Raw genomic sequence first — 22,210 nt, 5'->3', positions numbered from 1 at the left:
TTTCCTTGGCCAAACTAACTCGAAAAACTAAATTAACTTTCGGGTGAAACTCAAATGTGTATAGCATGACCGACATCAAAGCAAGTCTTTGGGTGCTATGGTGGCCAAAAGATTGGAAGGATTGCAATAGGGAACTCCAATGATACCACCAGAACGAAGTTTTGTGTGGATTTGTAGTTTTGGCACAGTGGTGACTCGTAGACCATGTCATGTCTGAAGATCTCATCAAATGCAAAACAAAAATAAGTTCAACTACTGAATTTCAAGCAGCATTCGATTGATTTTGACTCAGTTTTGAAGTCTTGACAAAACTCAATACTGGAGAATTTCATATCATATGTTATTTTCGGGTCCATCAAGTCTGAAGTTGTGTACCAGTATATGTGGTTGCGTGTATTCCAAGTATAAAACCATAAAATCATCTTTTCATATTCTTAGCGACAGCAAACATCAACCCTTTACAGTCCTTCCCAAAGTTCAAAACATAGTACACGTTTACAAAACTAATCTATGAAGTAACAGAAATAATCTAGTCAAGTTGATGAAATTCAAGTCCTGATCATGTAGTTCAAGCTGATACAGTGGTTGGCATCTTAAATTATCGAAATGAACATGGATTTATTAAAGTTCAATAAGTGTATAGGTGATCCGGATGAGCACAATTAAGCCAAATTCACGAAACCAAAATTAACTTCATCGGCCATTATGCTCTGTGGCGATTGATCGACACGCCATCTGTTTGAGAAAGTTAGTGAGCCGCGAGTGCTTTGTAACCCACTGCTCAGCCAACTTTTGCTCTTTCACTTCGGCTTCCCTCCTCAATTTTGCTAGCTGTTCTCTATATTCAGATTCAATCCGGTCAAGAGCCGCTTTCTGTTCTTCCCTAAGTGCTTTCACTTTTGCCTCTATATCCTCCATTTTCTCCCTCCTTCGGCATGCTTTCTCCGATTCCAACTGCAACTCCACCCTCTTCAATCTCCAGGCTGCTTCTTTCTTATGCGCCGCCCAAGCATGATGCCCTTCATCTAAATCTCTGCAGCATTCCATGAGTTCGGCAAGTAATGGATTCTCGCCAGATAGAGGAGCTATCCCAAGACAGGGCATATTGCTTATACCGTGTGAGGGGGTATTGTTATCGGATAATCTCTCAGTTTGCAACCATGGTATTGGTGGTGTGGGTGTAATAGTCGAGGGGGAGAGACTTAAAGTTACAGATGGGGATGGTGGTCTTGCGGAAGTGTTCATGCTAGAACTAGCAAGCCACGGCGGCAGTGCTGCAGAAGGTGCGGGTGGATCCGTATGAAGAAAACCACCATTTGAAGTTACCATTTTAATCCCTAGGGTGGCAGTGGCTCGTTCTTTTACAAGCTTTTCTGCAAAGGTCTCCAGTATACGGTCGTATTTGCCCTCTTCAATCGGTTCGATAATCTTGTTGTTCTCCTTCTGTTCCCGCTGTTGTTTTTCTTTGAAAACTTCCCACCACTTTCCAAGTCTCTTGGCAGTTCGCCCCGGAACTTCAGCCGCAATTTTTTTCCATTTATTGCCGTGTTTAGATTGAAGATGTATAACAAGACGTTGCTCCTCTTCGGTCAGGGAACCTTTTTTGATCCCGGGTTTGAGATAGTTCTTCCACCTTTCTAAGCAGGATTTGGAATCCCTGTTCAGAGGTTTGTTCATGCGCTCTGGCAAAAGGTGCCAATCTCTGGGGCCATGTTGCTTAACGTAACCACGCAACAAAGCATCCTCTTCAGGTCGCCACCGCTGCCTTTCCTTCATTTCCCCGAACAAACGCCTCTGTTCATCAGCACATCCAAGTGCAATAAAAATGAAAATCTGGCCTGAACTTCGATCAGGCCAGTCTCCAGAATTTGTGGAGGGGATGCAACTAAACATACTTTCGGTGCAAACTTACAAAATCCATTTCAGCAAACATTAAAAAAAGAATTTGCAGAAAAGGGTGTTAGATATTTGAAAAATATCTGAATTGCACCAACTACAGCAACTCAACAAAAAGCATTCAAAGACTATAGTACTGAACACTAACAATATTTTTTTTTATGTATAAACATCCGGGAAGCTGGCTTGTAAAAAGCCTTTTAAACCCTAAAACTCAATAGGGCTTTCAAATCAGCAGCAAAATATAGCTGGCAACGACGGCACTAAAGAGACTTTAAAGGCCTGCCAAAATAGTGCCGGATCTAGGGAAGAAATTAATACATGAAGCAGCAAATAATATTTTTAAATTCAGCAAATTGCTACATATGGTAGATAAGATCATAACATTTTAGTCAAAATATATGATGCCACAAAGAACTAAAAAATCGAAAGAAAACAAGAATCAGCTCCTAGTTAAGCAATTTAGAACCAGACACAGCAAGAAACTTAATTGGCAGTTCATTTCTCTCAATTGGCAGTTCATTTCTCTCAACCAACAGGTTCAAAAATGTAGCATATAGAGAGTGCAAATATCATAGTGCAAACGACGATAACAAGGACAGCAAAAACCAGAAAAGGGGCACCAAAATTTGTATCTTTACAGTAAAAACAGATGATCGAATATGAAAGACAACTTTAGGAAGAAAGAAAGAAAGAAAGAAAAAGCTTACGCTAATGCTCGAGAAACCAGGTTCTCCCCATAGCCCATTTCTTAGTTTCTAATGATATCCGCTACCTTTAAATACAAAAGAGCAAAGTTCCTTAGTTTCTCTAAGGATTAGAGAATGGGGATTTGGAAAACAAAGGTTACACAAGTGAACAAAGATTACCCAAGTGAGCTTTTTCATAATGCGCCCCTTCTCCAGTTGTGATATTGACGTAGTAAAAGGAATGTGCTGACGTTTACCCGCCACTTGTGTCTGACCAAATAAGGTAACACAATACAATATTATACTTAAATACATTATTATATGTATATGTATTACTTAATTCAATCAGATATAATATTTCATTATCTACTCTAATCAAAACTTTTAAACTATAATCAAATTATTATACCAGTTACATTTGAAAAAATGGATATATTATACATCTAAACTTGCTGTGAGATAATAATATACATGGATATATAAAATGGGTAGATAAATGTCGAATAAAAGCGTGAATATTTTGTTTAAATACATGACTCACTAATTGATAATGAGTTCATTTTCATTCTAATAGAATTTTTTAGATTTGTAATAAATTATTAATGTTGCAATTTTAAAACTTTCTGTTTTTATTTATTGAAAATTTACAACCTTCCCAAATCCCAGCAATCCACCTAGTTATTTGCAACTATCATGGTCATGTCAAATTTTACTTACATTGGGGGTGGGAAACAGTAACAGACTGCTTCCTTTAGCCATTTCCAGCCCTGTTGTATTTCCACTTTCTTGCAACAACTGTGACACCCATTCATCAAACACATACTGTGCTAAAGCCACACACCCCACCACCACTTGGAAATTGCGTATTATCCTTTAACTATTGGGATTTTCTCACATTCCACCACTGTAACAAAAGTTGAGACTTTTTATTTTTAAAATTTTAATTATAAATAAAAATATTGTAATTTTGGTCTATATGTTTATCTATTTGCGTTTTTAGTCATCTATATTGTCAAATTTTTATTTTAGTACGATGTCTTTATTTTTTTTCCAATTTTACTCTTTCTCCTTACGTAACACTAATACGACACTGATCTATACAATACATGAAAAAAACTAAAAAAAATACTAGATTAAAACTTAAATTCGAGAAACAGAGAATTAAATAATAAAAAGACAAATATATTGACAGAAATTGTATTTTTTTCCCTAAATAAAGTTGAGTTTATCCTCTTAAACAGTTGCCTCATGTACAATTGCACATCGATCGTTTGGTTCACTAATACAGCGTCATCAGTTAACTCTTTTACCCCTATTTGATATTACAATTCCCATGTCATATTTACTTCCTAAAATACTACAATCAATCACAAAAAATCTATAAAAAAAAATATATAAATTTTACACACTTTTAAAAGTGATTTTCAATTTTGAGTTTTTTTATAACAAAACTACGGATGCACCAAAACCTGTGCATGATAAAGAAAAAAAACTTGGGCATGAATAAAAAAGACAACCGATAATAGTTAATATATATATAGTTAATAAGGGGAAATAGGGCAGATGGGGCGGTGTGGGGAGACTATAGGCTGGGTTTTTCACGGCATAAGGAGACGAATTTGATAAAGACGCGACCTTTACTGCCCACAACTCGTCCCACCTTCAGTATTGTCAGTGATACGTTACGTCTGTTTTTTCCCTCTTCTCTTTTTTATACCAAAGAATTATAAAGTAAAAATAGTACACCCCATTATTCACCTCTTTTTCACCAACCACTGCCCCAATTTCTCCCAGAAAATCCAATGTGATCGCATCAGAAAATACCCACTATTTTTTCACAATAAATAACAACCCTTTTTAACTTTCTTGGAGCATTGAACTGTCTCGTGGGTGAACATTAAAAAAAAAATATCTGCCCATTTTACTGTGGTGCAGCATGCAGCTACTGCTGTACAGCCGGTGGTGACTGAGTGGAAACAGACAATCTCGATTCTTGGATGAGATGAAGGGGAATAAAGAAGATTTGGTTGGATAAAGGAATAACCTTTTACAAGCCAAAGCCCACGCTTCTCATGGATTTACACTTGACACACTTGAATTACATATGGATCAGTTGTAAGATACGAGGGATGCATCCCATATTTTAGAGAAGTCGATTGTTGTCATTGTTCATCACCCCTATGGAGTGTTTGGATCGAGAAATTTGATCACTTATATTTAATTTATGTACATGTAATGATAATTAATACGGATTTAATACACCAAATATATTTCTCCAAATTCAAAATGTTCCATTCAAGTGCAATCTCATAACATATGAATTTCTCATATTTTATGATGGATTCATCTTATATTTTATTAAATCAAAAAATTATGACGACTCTAAGGGATAATAAGTAAAAAAAAAAAAAAAAAACTTGTGGGCCTCACACATGAAAATTGTATTTGATCTCTTTGAAATCCTCTTAGGACAATTCAAAGGATAATCAAATAATAGTTTCCTATGTAAATTCATTGTTCTATTTATGCAAAATTTAATATACACATCATAAACCGGTAGGTATCTTGGCAGGATATTTAAAAAAGAAGGGAAAATTGGTCGAGGGCATATTTGGAAATGGGAATTGTTGATGTGGACATGTCAAACGTATTGTAAAATTGAGGGGGATTCTTGATTTGATCTGTTCCCATCAGACCCCAGCTTTTTTGTTTTGTGGTCACAACCAAACAGCTCAATTATTCCACGTTACCCGCTTTCTTTCTTTATTTCTTCTTCATTTTTTTAAAAAAAAAATCAAAAAAAGCTTTCTTTCTGATTATATTGTATAATATATGGGTTCTCCAAAAAGTTTTCATCTTTGTTTGAGGAAATTTCACGGAGGCCGGTAAAACAGTGGTGAAGCAGTAAAAAAGGGTGCAGTGGACAAGTGTAGCAGGTTTTGGATCTTATGGGGATCCGTGGATCATCTTTTTGACAGAATCGGGTCCTCCGTTTGACCCGGATTTGTTTCTGAGCTTCCAAATTAAGCATCTCTATCGAACATGGGAGAAAAACATTCCCGTGAAGCTGAGCTTCTGTATTCTTATTCATGTTTCTCATGGTTCTGTACAATCAATTATATACATGTGTTTCAAGTCAAAGCAATTAACCGACTTAATCTAACTACCTCTAATTAACCGACTTAATCTAACTACATCACTAATCTGTACATACTAAACTGTACAATGGAGTGAAGACTACCCCACATGTTTAATACGCCCCCTCAAGATGGACAAAAAATGTTTTTGATGGCCATCTTGGACATGAGTATGGATAAAGAAGAAAAGGGAAGTGGCTTTGTGAACATGTCGGCAAGCTGTAAGTGTGACCGTATAGGAAGAAGTTTAATGAGGCCAACCACAATCTTTTCGCGCACAAAGTGACAATCAATCTCAATGTGTTTAGTACGTTCGTGAAAAGTCGGGTTATTGGCAATGTGGATGGCCGCTTGATTGTCACAGAAAATGATTGCTGGAGCAGAGATATGAACCTGAAAGTCCTTCAACAGCTGCAAGATCCAAACTAACTCACTGGTGGTGCCGGCGAGAGCTCTGTACTCTGCTTCAGCAGATGATCGAGAGGTGATGGTTTGCTTCTTGGACTTCCAAGATATAAGGGAATCACCGAGAAAGATGCAAAAGCCCGTGACGGAGCGTCGAGTATCAGGACACGACGCCCAATCAGCATCTGCGAAGGCTTTGATCTGAAGCGTTGACGTAGCTGAAAAATAAATTCCTTGGCCAGGTGATGACTTGAGGTACCGGAGTAGATGGTGAGCAGCTGTCAAATGTGAGGAGCGAGGATGAGCAACAAATTGACTCAGCTTATGGACAGCATATGTAATATCGGGACGTGTGATGGTGAGGTACAACAGACGACCGATAAGACGCCTATAGACAGAAGCATCCTCAAGGAGAACTCCATCATCAGCAGCTAACTTATGTGTTGGATCCATGGGAGTAGTGGCTGGTTTTCCAGCAAGGAGGCCTGTGTCTTCTAAGAGCTGTAATGCATACTGGCGCTGACAGAGGGAAATTCCAGCCTTAGATCGAGCAATTTCCAGGCCGAGGAAGTACTTCAAGTTGCCCAAGTCTTTCAGCTTAAATTGAGTCTTGAGAAAGACCTTAAGAGACTCAATGGTTGTCTGAGATGGGCCTACAATGATTATGTCGTCGACATATACCAGTAACGCAATAAATGATGACTCGGATCTTTTAGTAAACAGTGTGTAATCGGATTTTGATTGGGTAAAGCCAAACTCAAGAAGAGAATGAGAAAACTTTGAGTACCATTGTCTAGATGCTTGTTTGAGTCCATATAAGGACTTATGAAGTTTACAAACCATATGACTTGACTTCGACACAGCTGTTGAATATCCGAGGGGCAAATCCATGTAGACTTCTTCAAGTAAGTCTCCATTGAGGAAAGCATTATTGACGTCTAGCTGAACTAAACACCAATTGTTGACAGCGGCAAGAGCCAAGAGTATCTTGACCGTAGCAAGTTTTGCAACCGGTGAAAAGGTTTCAAAAAAATCAACACCCTCTTGTTGAGTGTATCCCTTAGCCACGAGCCGAGCTTTATAACGATCAACTGATCCATCTGAGGCATATTTGATTTTATATACCCAACGGCAACCAATGGTATGCTTGCCTTGAGGCAACGGTACAGTGGACCACGTGCAATTTTCTTCCAGGGCCGAGAGTTCTTCGTTCATAGCATCTCTCCAATGTGGGTATTTGACAGCCTCATGATAGAATGTTGGTTCAAATTGTGTGGATACGTTAAGAACAAATGCCCTGTGTTGTGGAGACAGAGTGTCGTACGATAAGTGGTCACTTAAGGGATATGTAGTAGGAATTTCAAGAGATAAGTGTGCTGTCAGCAAGTTACAATGGTAGTCTCGAAGATACGATGGAGGTTGAGGGACCCGAGCAGATGATCTTCGAACTGGTACATCAGCTTGTGTGGGTTGAGGGGCAGATTGAGTGACTGCCTCCTCAACCGCAATAGGATGAAGATCTTCACCAAATATCCTACTTTGAGTATGATCATCCAGAGAAGAAATGCTTCCTGGTGCTGGTCTGGGCAGCACAAGATCATGAAATACATCAATCAAGGGTGCTGATGTGTTAACCGAATGAAAAGGGAATAGACTTTCATGAAATACCACGTCTCGTGACACAAAAATCTCTGAGTTATTGAGGTCATACATCTTATAACCCTTCATGCCGGGAGGATATCCTAGAAAAACACACATTCTTGCTCGCGGTTGGAACTTATCCCTTGAAGCTGGGAGTGTGGAAGCAAAACCCAAACAACCAAACACTTTAAGTGTTGAGTAGTTAAAATGAGTCTTGTACAAGAGCTCAAATGGTGTTTTGTTCTTGAGCCAAGGGGAAGATGTTCTATTGATCAAGAAAGCCGCTGTTAAAACACATTCCCCCCAAAAGTGAATAGGGACTCCCGACTGAAAATACAGTGATCTTGCAACATTTAACAAATGCTGATGTTTTCTTTCAACTACAGAATTCTGCTCCGGTCTTTGAACACAAGAGAATTGATGTATCATTCCTTTTGTACACACTAGATCTGTGAATGCTAACTCTCGAGCATTGTCAGTCCTAATAGCTTTGATTTTGCTATTAAACTGCGTCTCTACCATAGCATAAAACCGTGAGAATATTTGTGATGCATCAGATTTATTTTGTATAAGAAACACCCATGTAAAACGCGTGCAATCATCCACGAGGGTAAGAAAAAATCTTTGATTATGTATGGTGGGAGCAGCAAAAGGTCCCCATATATCACAGTGTATCAACTCAAAGGGAAATGAAGACATACTCCGATTCGAAACAAAAGGCAATCGTTTCTGTTTAGCTAAAGGACATATACAACATGGATTATTGTTGTCCATAGTGACCTTTTGGCAGTGAAGTTGATCTTTCATGCATTCCAGAACCCTTTGGGAAGGATGTCCGAGACGATTATGCCACACTTGCACAGAAATTGTGTTTGCTGGAAATTCTAATGGAGTGACTGCTTCGAGAACGTAGAGATTATCCACACGTCTACCCTTGCCAATCATCCTCTTGAGCTTGGGGTCGTGGATCGTAAACTGATCCTGGGAAAAGCTCACAATCATCTCAGTATTAGCAATAAAGAATCCCACAGAAAATAGATTGAATTTGAATTCCGGAACAAATAGAACATCTCGAATGACCAATCTGTCATTTATCCTGACATCCCCACAAGACTTAACATCAACTTGTGTATGATTTGGCAAAGTGACCACCGAGTGTTGCACAGGTCTCAAGCAAATAAATTCTTTAATATTCGAACAGATATGGCGTGATGCTCCCGTGTCCATTATCCAACATGATGAAGACAGTAAGGGATGTGGTGTAGATATGGAAAAACATGTACCTGAAGAATGTGATGGTCCAGGCTCGTCGTGCGTTTTGGAGATGGCAGAAGACAGATGATTGGCAAACATGTTCATGAGTTGACTGTACTGATTCTTATCTAGGCTTTGGAAAAATTGCCCACCATTGTTGCCAACATCATCAGTCGCACCATCGGATTGATGAGACTTATTTGAAACTTGATTAACCGAGCTTGATTGAGTCGGAAATTGGTTGCGAGGCTTTGTCTTAAAACCTGGTGGATAACCGTGTATCTTGTAGCATGTATCCATAGTGTGCCCATTCATGTTGCAAACAGAGCAAAAGGGACGCTCTTTCGGGTAACTCCTTGAATTGAAACGAGGCTTACCAGATGATGTATTTGGCTGACCTCTGAATACTGATCCCATGCCTCCAGACGGGGGCTTGGTAGCTTCGCCTTTGATTGTAAAGGCTATGCCATCGGCTGATTCATTGGGCGAACATTGCGAGCCAAGTTGACGATGTCTTTCTTCTTGAATTATCATGGCAAATACCTTGTTGATCGAAGGCAGAGGATCAATTAACAAAATCTGACTTCTGATTTGAGAAAATGACTCATTGAGACCCATTAAGAATGCGAGCACATAATCCGTTTGATGGTGTGATTCAAGTTTCTTAATTCCCTCGCAACAGCTTCCACAGATACATTGAGGTCTGAAATTGTTGAGTTCTTCCCATATAGTTTTAAGTTTTGTAAAATATGTGCTTACCGTCATCAATCCTTGTCGATGATTGACCAATTCACGTTTCAACTGGAAGATCCTCGGGCCATTGCTCTGTTGAAATCGCTCCTTGAGATCTTGCCAAATGTCCATTGCAGAGTCTGTGAAAATTATACTTGCCGATATTTCCTTTGAAACTGAATTAAGTATCCACGATGTCACAATGCCATTGTTGCGTTTCCATGAGTTTAACAGCACGGAATCATCTGGTTTCGGAATTGATCCATCAACAAAACCTAGTTTGTTCTTCACCGATAAAGCTATAATCATAGCACGGTGCCAAGATGTAAAATTATCTCCGGTCAGCGGTTGAGAAACAAGAACGAGCCCCGGGCTGTCGGAGTGATGTATGTAGTAGGGGCTCATGGGATCCTCAGATACATTTGTCACTGGTGCCATTGCTGAAGGTGAAGAAATCAACCAGATTGTTACCTTTAATCAGTGAGATCCAGCTATCCTTCAGTCCACGAAATCCAATTGAATCAGCGAAGATCCACTGCAAATAGACCCGGAATATGCTGGCGGTGAAGCTCTGAATCGGAGCTTCAATTATTGAGTTGAGCGGAGCGAAAATTGCTCTGATACCATATCGAACATGGGAGAAAAACCTTCCCGTGAAGCTGAGCTTCTGTATTCTTATTCATGTTTCTCATGGTTCTGTACAATCAATTATATACATGTGTTTCAAGTCAAAGCAATTAACCGACTTAATCTAACTACCTCTAATTAACCGACTTAATCTAACTACATCACTAATCTGTACATACTAAACTGTACAATGGAGTGAAGACTACCCCACATGTTTAATAATCTCACTGTAATTATATATGTTGTAATATGAAAATGAAAATGAAAATGAAACGTTGTTCATCACATACTATATTGTAACAAGCGTCATACCTTTTGTCGCCACGGTACTATATAAGACACAAACAATCAACTTCTTCTCTATACATGAATGGCTAGCTAGGATGAGGGTTGGAATCTCATTGAACCGAAACGGTCACTCGAGTCAATCTTGTAGAATATCGAGTTGGAATGATCTTAACGAGTGGAAAGATTAGTGAAGAGATAATTTAGCCTATATGATGATTAATCGATTTCACATTATTTTGGGTGTAATATAGTTGTGGGAACTTGATGATCCATAATATGATTTACGTACGCATTTAATCTTAAGATTTTGATATCAAATTAACCTCTTATTGTAAATATTTACCTTTAACTAACAAAAACGTAGATTTTTTTTCCCAAAAAATGAATAAATAGATTTGATGTATATGATTTCCTGGTTTTACCCGGTCTATCGTTTGAATTATGATTGTTTTGTGATGTTATATGAGTATGCTTTTGTGTCTGTTTTCTGTCAAGTATGTTCTTGTGGGCTGTTATTAATCTTCAAATTGGGCCACAGACTCAATTTCTAATCTTTTGAGCATATGTTTTGCTTCAAATTGTTGTTCATTCCTTTTTCAAATTATTAAAACTTTAGACTTAGATATTATATTATATGATTTATAAATAATAAAATATTTAAATATAATAAGAGTGATAGTTTATTCAAAAGCACAAATGTCAATTGCTATATCTATATAAGCTCATGATTTTGCAATATGTGGGGCAGTTGTCTCTTTTTCCGTCATTGTTTCAGTTGTAGGGCAGTTATGATTTTCGAATTATAAATTTTAACATGAGCTTTCTCCTTAAACAAATATACTTTTTGTGTTGAATATTTATGGCACGTTTCCCATCGGTCATTTTCGCACCACACAACGAAAAGTACACGTTTGATCAATTATTTTTTTTAAAAAATATTTTACTTCATATATCATGATTTTTGCATCTTTTTATTTATTTATTTATTTCTAAAAGATTATGTCTCGCACTTTAATTCATACCAAATAAAAGTATGTAACAAATATGTTTTATAAATAAAAGTAAACGATCTCTTTCAACAGCCGTCTTAGCTCAGCTGGTAGAGCGCGTGGCTTTTAACCACGTGGTCGTGTGTTCGATTCCCACAGACGGCGTTCTATTTTATTAACTTTTACTTAAGCTCATGTTGTTTCAAATTGGGCCCTGCCTTCTCAGTTCCCTGCATGGGCTTTTTTAACCTTCAACGCTTTTTTTTTTTTAATCAATACTAATTTTTGTCTATCGACTCAATACATTTTAAAATTTCATTTTACAAGAATTATATAACAATTTCGTTAGAAAGATGCAAACTTTTGTTCATTTAATTTGACACCATTATCAAATACTCATCCAACAATCAAAATAATTAATGCCTCGCATCGATCCCAACAATTTTTTTTATCTTGCAGCTTTGCCTAAATTACATACATAAACTTTCTATATTATATAAATCGTTTCCATCTCCATTCTTGAGAAAAATAGCTACCTAAAATCGGCTACTGTAACATTAACGTTCTCGTTGAGTTTGTTCATCTGTCGATTAGATTCAAAGAGGGCTGGCAAGTTGCACCAGCATTAACGCTGTTAGTACTACTAATAAGCTAGAATAGCGAATTAAATTTCTAATTATTCTTCCACAATAATACCTAATTTATTTGTTTTGATTTTGATGATAAATGTGTTCATCAAGTGGCGATTAACGTGTATATTGTTAAGAGTCTACGGTCCACAAGAAACAATAGTGATCTAAATTCAAAAGCAGCAATGTTGGGTGTGGATACATACATAGGACCTACTCTTGACCAGATGGTGAATTTTATTCAATTCTCAATAAATATGGATTTTAAGAGTATTTTAAGTTGTTGAGTTGGCGATAATTAAATTATCAAAATGGTATTGATGATTCTTGACTCGAAGATCATTTCTGATAAAAATAAAATAAAATAAAATAAAAACAAAGTGTTTCAAATTTATTAAAAAGAAACTCTTTCCAAATTTATTCATAGTCATGTATGTATCCACTACGTACTTACAAATAAATCACTAAAACTCTCAAACTAATCGGTTTTGTAAGACGTATATCTCATCCGACTCGATCTGACCATGAAATTTATTATTTGTATGTTACAAATATTTTTTTCACTACAAAAATATCATTTTTTGTTAGTTATGTTGCGACAAAATATTATGTGAATTTGATTATGGATCAGATTGACCCTCTTTACGAATATAGATAACGAGATATTGTTGTAAAGAAAACCAATCAAAATAAATAGATAAAAGATTTCTAGATTGAGATTGAACAAAGTCACTGAGCTCCGGCTTTCGAGTAATGAGATGATACTCTTAGATGTATCATTGGAATAGGGCCCTATCTTTCTAGGTTGTATGAAAATGAAATCATATGTATAGTATAGTATCATTGACCCTTAATTGTTTTTAGGAAGTATATATATTTCCATAATTGAATTTATGATATAAATTTATGTATTTGAAAATATAATTTTAAGAAACGGGAAATAGGATTTTATTGGCTTATTGAAAGCAAAATTAAATGGGGGCAACCAAATGAGTGGGAGTATATTAAAAGAAGTAGTTGAAAAGGAGTGCGGCAGTATGTGCACACGACAACTCCTCGTTGCCAGTGAAGAAGCACATGAAATTCTGCACGTCCACAAGCTTATCTTTGGTCCAATTTTGTTGTAATAATTAATAAAAGCATGAATTTAAATGCTATAGGCGATTAAATTTAGCAATTTAATTCAGTAACAAAATGGTTTGAATCAATCTAATGCTAGCTGGAAATTGTTGTTGAAAAGTTCCCATTTCGGCCAATAATTTAACAATGTTTGGTGTTTAACGAAAATAGAAACGAACCGATAATATAAATCTAGTTTAGTGTATTTAATTTCTCGAGTGAATTGGAAATTAGTTAATAGAAATGGAATCACAATGGCGTGGCAATGAATCTCGATTAATAGTATGACAACCATGGAAGACACAGGAAGTCAAGATAAATTAAACTTTTCAGTTGTCATGCAATCTGCCGTAGTCTTTTGATGAAGCTATGGATCGTGCCAGAATCTGTTGGGATTTTATTTTTGGTAATGGGAAATGGGTTAAAGGTTCTTGGGACATCCGGCGTGGGAGATCTTTCTATTGCCCAAAATGGAAAACGGAATCAAGCACAAAACTGTGGGATTGTTTTTACCATTCTTGTGATACAAAAGGTTGGGAGGATTTTCACAAATTTAAAGTGGTGAATGGATGCACTGGTGACTTTAATCCAAGGTCGGTGGGGCACGAACCAATTATAATATAAAGTAAAAATTTGTGTGAGACAGTATCACGGGTCGTATTTTTTTATATGGATCTCTTATTTGAGTCATTCATGAAAAATTATTACTTTTTATGCTAAGAGTATTAATTTTTATTGTGAATATCGGTAGGGTTGACCCGTCTCACAAATAAATATTCGTGAGATCGTCTCACAAGAGACCTACTCGTAATATAATACAGGAATATTATGTGTTGCACGTATTTTTTTTTCTCAAGTTTAGTTATGATATGATATAACCTTAGATTTAGATAATGAATTTTTTTTATAATTAAAAAATATGAAAATTTAACACGTTTTATAATATGAATAAAAATATAAACAAATTATAATTTAATAAATAAAACACGATCATTTAAAAAAAAAAAAAAAGTTAATTGAAGAACAAAATTATATACACTATAACGAAATGTGTGATGATTAATTTTGGAATTAAATAGACTTCACCTAGATTTAGTTAAGTATTAGGGTCTCTCTTAATTAATAGCATATATGTTTAATTTATTTCACGATCAGTTGACATTAATCTTCTTTTTAAAATTATTACTATTGTATAGACTTTTGTATATCTGGGATTTATATTTACCAAAATTATTTATTGGGGAGCCATAATTTTCAAAATCATAAGAGTGACCCAAACAATATTATTTGGGTCAATATGTGATTTAAATTATTTGAGTTACATTATATCATTATCATCAGTTAAATGTTTTGGATAAAGATAAATGCTTGATTTGATAATCAATATCAAAGCTAAAATCATATGTTTAATTTTAAGTTGATGCGATTGTTGGAATGAATATATAATTGATATGATAATAGAGCGGTCGAATAGTAGTTCTTAAGTTATTGAACGATTTAAATATTTAAATAATATCATTATAAATATCATGCCTAAATGTCATGAACAAATTGGTCACAATATATATATATATATATATTTGCTTAGTTTGTGTTGAACGGTATGCGTCGAGTCTCCTACATTGTGTCTGATTATGCTATACTATTATATACCTTTGGTCATTGATTCTATTGACCTTTTTTAATTAAAAAAAATATTGGATTAATTATTTTCCTAAATAAATAGGCACTTTATTTTTTTTCAAATATAATTTTTTTATTTTTCTAAAATAATATATGATGTAACCCGGGTAAAAAGGGAAGAGTCGGGTCGGATATTCGACCGGATATACTATCAAAAGATGAAAAGAAATATAAGTCGGACGTTAGAACTTAGAAATTTCTTCTCCCGTAAGTTAGTAGGAAGCTCCAATATAAAAATCAATGCCACCAAATGATGGTTGTGTCATTGATGTGAAGGGTAGGGTAGTGAGTAAATACACAATAAATGAGAGTATTCAATGTGTGAGTTAATATCTGAATGGAGAATAAATGTAAATAAAGCACTTGATATTTATAGTAGAAATGGCAATGATGACCTCGTTCCTTGTGCTGATCATTAATTATAATAGGGTGGCTGATTATACCCTATATTCTGACATGTCAAATCGCATACTAGTCACATCCGGCCCACTTAATTTTGTCAACCATTTATGTTATTGTCAAAGGTAGGTCGGCTATGCATGCCTATCAAGTTGACGCTATTAAATGCTTTACTCATATCGAGGTGACCCGGTTAAAATGCTTCTCGGGCAATTATAGAAGAGCTCGGGCATTCCTCGTCTTTGGGAAATCATGTTCCGGGTGGTCCAATGACTCGGCCTACCGACTGGTCGCTCACCTTGTACTTTCTTCGTACCAAGTATTTATATAACTCGGGTTATTAACCAATCTTGTCATGCTCTCGTCCTGAGAGCATCCCCTCCTGACCCGGGCACTATTCAGCATGTTCCATGGCTCAAGAAGTCCCAGGGCCTATCTATGACCCGGGACATCCCGAGACATCAATATATATATATATATAAAAGCGACAGGACTAAAATTTACATTTCAGTCAGTTAAAAAAATTATAACTTTAGTTTTTTCAGTTTCACTAATCAAACATGTAGTTTTAAGTTTTTCCGAATTTATTTTCCTGTTTATAAAAGTTTGATGAGAGTAAATCTTTTGTGTCCACCAACTTGTATCATAAAATAATAATAAAAAAATGTTTCATTTTGAGTTTTGCTAAATTGAAAACTCAAATTTTGATTTTGATACGATAACTTTAAATTTTATTTTTTAGTCTTATTTTGTCAAAGCATTGACCTAACATCGAAAAATATCGGCATCGTACTTATAAATTGACCTCAACAATCAGACCAAAATATTCATAAATTATAATTTATCACATCAAAACCTAAATTTCACATGTTAAAGGACTAAAACCAAAATTAGAGAAGTTTATAAAAAAATTATTTTCCAAAGTTTTACTGGATTACTCAAATATATAAACTAATACCAAAATCTACATTTTAACAAGTTAAAATAAAAAACAATAATTAAAGTGAAGATGGTTTGACAGAAGTTTGAATATGTATACTATAATGTTGTACTACTAAGACATTTCACAATATAATTAGACCGCGCGTGGGCTACATCTTCTCAGCTCCCACGTGTCGAGGTTTTTAACCAGAAAATAGATCAAAACCAAAAAAAAAACACACAGGTTTTGTTTTTCTAATTCTGTAACAATTTCTTGAGCTACTTTAGTCTTTAGATCATCAACGACTTGAAGTTTACCCAGAAAATCTATTCCGAGTAACCTCAGACCCTGAAGTTTTTGGCCATGAAAGTTTGCCCGAACTGCCAATTGGCTGGAACCAAGTTCATGGAAGTCGACGTGCGGCGGTCGCTGGCCGTGACTCGGAAAGACAAGGCCTGGCCCACGAGTTTGGCGTTCGACTGCCAATTCTGGCCCCAGTTGCGGCTCATGTCCATCCACTGGGTCCTGGTGCCTTTGACGCTTACACGGACGATGTCGCCGGCGCCGGCGACGTTGGTAACCAGAACCAGGTTGAAGAAACGGAAGCCGTTGATGGTGAATCTGATCCCTCCTTGCTTTCTGCAAGGCACCCTGTGATTCAAGAACAGTAACCAAAATTAGCTTAATCCTGTCATGATTTCAGAATGAAATCCTAATCTATTTTATACACATTCGATATTTACTTGTCGAACAACATAAAAATTAAGGGCCAGTTATATGATATCATGCATATTTAAGCAAGAAATATATAGAGAGAGAGCTGATTTTGTTATTATGGTCTTTTGGGATATATTCACATATTTTACTGATCTAATTTTATATAAAGTTGTTAAAATTTTCATATGGGTGGTTATGAAAATTGTTAGCTAAGTACATTTTGGTATATGAAATTAATTTATAACTACAATTTTTTGACAGAAAGTCATTTTTCTATATAAATAAATATTTATTCCCCTGTTTTCTAGTTTAATCTGAATAATTAAAATAACATTTTGAATTTGTGAAAAACTTAATTTTGGATTATAAGAGTTCATGATAGAAAAAATATTATGGTAGAGAAGTTTCAATGATAAACACATTTTTTTAAAACAAAAAAATTCCATTAGCGATCTTTAGCAACTTCAGTCTTTAGCATATATAAACATGAGATAATCTTTGTTACCGGTGGAAGTTGACGGGAACGATTCCGGCGCGGTACTGCGCGATTTTGAGGAACATGGGCATGGCGAGATCGAAATGTGTCCTAGGAGGATTGCACCATCCGCCATTATCATTGGGCAGCGCGAAGTTCGGCGGGCAGAAATTGGTGGCCGTCACGAAAATGGACGGGTTCCCGGGGTTGCACCACCTTGGGGCCTGGGCTGCGTTGCATTTTATCTCGAAACACGCCCCGCAACTCAGCCCGTTGTTGAACAGCGCGGTGCTCAGTGCCGCCGTGTTCACGCCGTACCCTTGGCTGTACAGATTCCCGTACCCACAAGCACCACCTAAACAACCAATACATTATTAAAAAAGTCACAAGCCAGAAGTAATTGAACCATTATAATGCGAAGGAGAGGTACCCATTGTGCCGGAGGCGTCACTGCCGCCGTAGAACGTTGCATGGGCGGATTGCCAAGGGCCGCCGGCGTAGACGCCGGGGATTCTGGCCTGAACAGATGCAAGAAAACAGAGGGTACTGGAAATACAGAGCAGCAGCTTGAATCCAGCAGCCATTTTGGATTCGTGAATCTGTGGTTGCAGTGAGGAGTGGGGGAGGAAGATGGAGGGATACTTATGGAGGTTGGGGGGCTACTGGTACTGGTAGAGTTGCTCAAAGGGCAGGAGCCCCGTAATTATTCCCCCACCCCCAATTAATGCGCCTCTTTTTACTATTTTCTTCAACCATTCTCCATGAATATTTTATTAAAGTTCAATTTTTTTTAAATACTTGGTGATGAAATTGTGTTTTCGTACTTCTTTATTGTTTATTAAGTAAATAAATAATAAAATTAAAATAAATAAATAACATTGTCATTTTAACTTAGTTCAATCCAACAAAATCCAAGTCTATTGGACCACATCTAGGTAAAATAAATTTAATAAACCTCCAATGTTATGCTCATACAAAGACTTAAATAATATAAAATATTGTATTTTTCTTATGATATCTTTATGATAAATAAGTTTAATAGACTTTACTTAATCAATTTCCATTCTTATTTATTTGAGAAGACGAGCGTAAAACAAAAAGAGTAAAGTAAGATAACATCCAACTTCCACTCATAGAGACCAGAGAAGGAAACCGCAGCAATATTCGACTTTGTTTCCACTTCACTCGAACTCCATTCGACACTATGGATTGTTCTCTCCCGAAAATGATATCAACTTCTCCCAAGAAATGACTTCATGAAACTTTGAATACGTGTATACCACTAATAATTAAAACTCTCAAAATTAGAATGTTTTAGAAAATATTGCGACAAAAAATATACAAATTTACTTTTTTCTTTAATATCAGACACATATGAACCGACAAGTTCTCAGCATAATATATAGACTATTCATGTTCTGTATTTTCTATAAAAATTTCTTCGATAATTCATCATTATTCATAAGCAAAATTTAAAATATCAGCACAAAACTTAACCACTTTTCCTTTACACATTCATCAACTTGGATATTTCTTCTTAAATATGGGATATGTCAATCAAAACAATCAGATATCAAATCTCGTAATATGAGAAAGAAAGATATTCAAATAAAACACAATAAAATATTATCACAATCTTCTAAAATAAAATTAATAAAATATCCAAAAAATCAAATAAGACAATTACGCAACTTTCAAAACAAGCCAATAAAACCCAATTAACAGGTGATTTTAAATATATTTAAAAAATCATTTTTATTAATAATAGTAATAAAGTAAATACATTTTGTTATCCTATAAATTGGTTTTATTGTGATTTTGATCATTTAAATTAACATAGCTTTTGACATAGTGATAAGTGTTTGATCATAGTTATTGATATTAGAGCGAGATCATGAGTTCAAGCCTTCCAAGAAACATATTTCAATACTTTTTGGGGCGGGACACTGTTGGGTTAAGCGTGTATGAGTGAGAGTAATATTGAGATGAGTGATGTCTTGGGAAATTCTCGTGCGTCGAACTGCTGACGTTGCGCCGTTTGATCTGACTTGTTAGGTGGGTAGTAAAAAAGTGACGTCATATCTTAACAGTACAATACTGTATCTACTAAGAACATGATCGAAGCTAAGGAAATGGTAAGATTCATCTATGGAATATTAGACAACACCAACATAAAAAGACGAACCTCGACGGACTCATGGCTCGAACAGCTCGACTTTTTAGAACACAAGTATAATGAAATAAAGTTTTGTTTTGACTAACAACTATATCATTTGGTTTTGTGATAAGCATTTGATCGTAACATTAAATATCGATTTTAATTAACTATCTTTTTTTAGTTTGAGTCTATTTTTCTTATATATTGAATATTTATGATGTGGTGTCATCTTTGTTTTTTTTAAGTTTTAGTCTACTTTTCTTATACATTGAATATTGTTGATTGAATATTGTTGATGTGATGTCGAATATTAATTAAAGTCATATTGGATGCCATTTGAATACCCCAATAAGAAAATGATCAAAATTATAACATTGTCATTTGACTGTTTAAAATATTAAACTTGCAATATTATTAATTTAAAGGACAAATTTTACAATTTTTCCTAATTTTATATTTATTCGTATATAGATTGCGTATATAGATTGAATGATACAATAATTAATTTAAACGAAGTAAAACATCATAACATAAACGTCGTGTTTTGTTTTGTTTTTTTTTTAGAGAATATACAAATAACCATTAATTGTAACATACCGTTTGAGACCAATTTGTCGTACTGGTTTTATAATTGGCGAACCTAACCGCTAGGCCAGAGAGTGAAATTATTACTTGGTTACAGAGGCGAAAATGCATTCAATTTGACTCTTAATAAATTAAAATTGGATAATCTTTTGAAAAAGCAAACCTATATAACTCACATAACATATAGTACATGTTACAAGTCAATTTGACGTACGTATTTTAGGGGTAGAATTTTAGTCTTATATTTTGTTCACACTCAATATTTTAACCACTGTACATTGGAAAAACCTGAATTCTATGTCAAGGTATAGAATCTTAAACTTTATGCTTTCATCCATCACTCTATTCCCTTCCATTACATTTTTCTAAATATATAATTTTACGTATATATGTATGTATATACATATACATGCCCCTAAAATGAGCGAAATCTCTGATTCATGTGTGTATAAATTCTTAACTCGAGGATTCTAGAAGGATCTCAGGTGTTTGAGCTGCCTAATCAAGAATTATTATCCATCACGGGAGGTTTTCTTTTCTTTATTTATCATTATCCGTAATTATGTCCTCGTTGGATATGAAGTTTTAGGATCAGAGATGATAACAAGAACGTTCTATGAAAGTTTTTTTTTTAATTTTTATAATATGCATAGTTAAATTTTAATTTAATTTTGATCCTTTATTAACGACAAGATGTCGACATGAAGTTACGTATGCAGTGTCATATCAATATTCTAAATAAAAAGAACTAAACTTGCCAACAATTGAAAAATATAGAATTAAAATTGAAATTCGACTATATAGAGTTATCAAAATAGCAAGAAGTAGACATATACATATAAGTATTATGCGCATCATAAATTTAATTAAGCTCGAGAAGGGATAAAGTCTTTTGAGAAATTTAAGCAAATTATTTCTCAAAATTCACCGGGTTGTCGCGCTTGTTATAGGTGACAATTAAGAGCATTTATATACCGTTATAAAAAGCATAAATTACATAATAAACGCATAAATAAACAAAATAACGAGCTTTATGTTAGCTAGATTATTTAAATTCAAAGTGGTTGAGCTTGTCGGTACCTCAAATTTTTTTATAAAAGCAATCATTTAAGTTATAATTTACAGTATAATATTAAAAAATTTAAATTAAAAGTCTAAAAATTCAAAATGTGAGTTTCATAAAATTTATCCTTAAAAAAAATAGTTTAGAGCTCTTTCAATTTAAAAATATTGAATTCTTAGCTAAACTCACCTCCATCTTATTTCCACCTACCTAGTGATAGTAAAGACTAAGGATACTAATTAGATGATCGCATAACATGAAAATTGTAGTGTATATAAATATAGATTGGTGTACGACATAAAATATTTCAGTTGCATCATCACTACAAACTATAACTATATGTAAAACAACAAACGCTCGATCATACGATTCTTTTAAAAAATATTTTAAACTAAGAATTTTTATGTATAAGTTTGAGTAATTAAGAAAAACAAGTTACAAATTTTATAATAGGACAAGATTATTCATGATTATGTGCTCGATTTTTATAATAAAGCTCAAACTTAATGTATTTTTATATAAATTCTATTAATTTTAATCATAAATTTTTTAAGAATATATTTCCATTATTGACGCATATAAGCATTTGTTTATATTCATTTTATTTTATTAATGTAAATAGACATATCTTTTTACCTTATATTAAGATTTAAAATTATCATATTTCATATTATATCATATCATATCATATTTATATAATCCTATTTATCCTCACGCACCATAAGGTTCACCCTTTAAACTTTGGGATATTTTGTTATTTAGGGGTATGTATTCAATATTAGAAATTTAATTATTTTATAAA

The 22,210-nt window shown here is 34.8% G+C and overlaps 2 protein-coding genes and 1 non-coding gene across 6 annotated transcripts; 1 reads left to right on the top strand and 2 right to left on the bottom strand.

The window, feature by feature from the left end:
- Nucleotides 1–439: 439 nt before the first annotated feature.
- Nucleotides 440–2,851, bottom strand: LOC140971128 (transcription factor AS1-like). 4 transcript variants are annotated; one of them, XM_073433218.1, is made up of 3 exons: nt 2,766–2,783; nt 2,607–2,671; nt 440–1,794 (listed from the first exon to the last, which is right to left on the bottom strand). In XM_073433218.1, exon 3 carries the CDS (start codon nt 1,774–1,776, stop codon nt 694–696), a length of 1,083 nt encoding a protein of 360 aa, XP_073289319.1. In that variant the 5' UTR covers nt 1,777–1,794; nt 2,607–2,671; nt 2,766–2,783; the 3' UTR covers nt 440–693. The 4 variants fall into 4 exon arrangements, with proteins under 4 accessions (XP_073289319.1, XP_073289320.1, XP_073289317.1 ...); XM_073433219.1 differs by having other exon boundaries at nt 440–1,770; nt 2,766–2,781; XM_073433216.1 differs by having other exon boundaries at nt 440–2,671; nt 2,766–2,851.
- An 8,899-nt stretch (nt 2,852–11,750) lies between these two features.
- TRNAK-UUU (transfer RNA lysine (anticodon UUU)) lies at nt 11,751–11,823 on the top strand. The gene has a single exon. It is a non-coding gene; the product is annotated as a tRNA-Lys (tRNA).
- A 4,678-nt stretch (nt 11,824–16,501) lies between these two features.
- LOC140971126 (expansin-A6-like) lies at nt 16,502–18,289 on the bottom strand. The gene is made up of 3 exons (XM_073433213.1): nt 18,033–18,289; nt 17,633–17,957; nt 16,502–17,061 (listed from the first exon to the last, which is right to left on the bottom strand). The coding sequence occupies exons 1-3, from the start codon at nt 18,184–18,186 to the stop codon at nt 16,752–16,754; spliced, it is 789 nt and encodes a 262-aa protein (XP_073289314.1). The 5' UTR covers nt 18,187–18,289; the 3' UTR covers nt 16,502–16,751.
- Between the last annotated feature and the right edge of the window lie 3,921 nt (nt 18,290–22,210).

Source organism: Primulina huaijiensis, chromosome 2 (genome assembly GCF_012295235.1).
Source record: "Primulina huaijiensis isolate GDHJ02 chromosome 2, ASM1229523v2, whole genome shotgun sequence".
Lineage (NCBI taxonomy): Eukaryota > Viridiplantae > Streptophyta > Magnoliopsida > Lamiales > Gesneriaceae > Primulina > Primulina huaijiensis.
Note: the sequence above shows the minus strand (reverse complement) of the source record. Positions and strands in the feature narration are given on the sequence as shown.

Excerpts from the sequence above, each read along its gene's own strand:
- LOC140971128 (XM_073433216.1), bottom strand. The coding sequence starts at position 1,893 with ATGTTTAGTTGCATCCCCTCCACAAATTCTGGAGACTGGCCTGATCGA.
- LOC140971126 (XM_073433213.1), bottom strand. The coding sequence starts at position 18,186 with ATGGCTGCTGGATTCAAGCTGCTGCTCTGTATTTCCAGTACCCTCTGT. Across the intron at positions 17,958-18,032 it reads TGACGCCTCCGGCACAATGG|GTGGTGCTTGTGGGTACGGG; the intron begins GTACCTCTCCTT and ends TTGGTTGTTTAG. Across the intron at positions 17,062-17,632 it reads GTTCCCGTCAACTTCCACCG|GGTGCCTTGCAGAAAGCAAG; the intron begins GTAACAAAGATT and ends CTTGAATCACAG.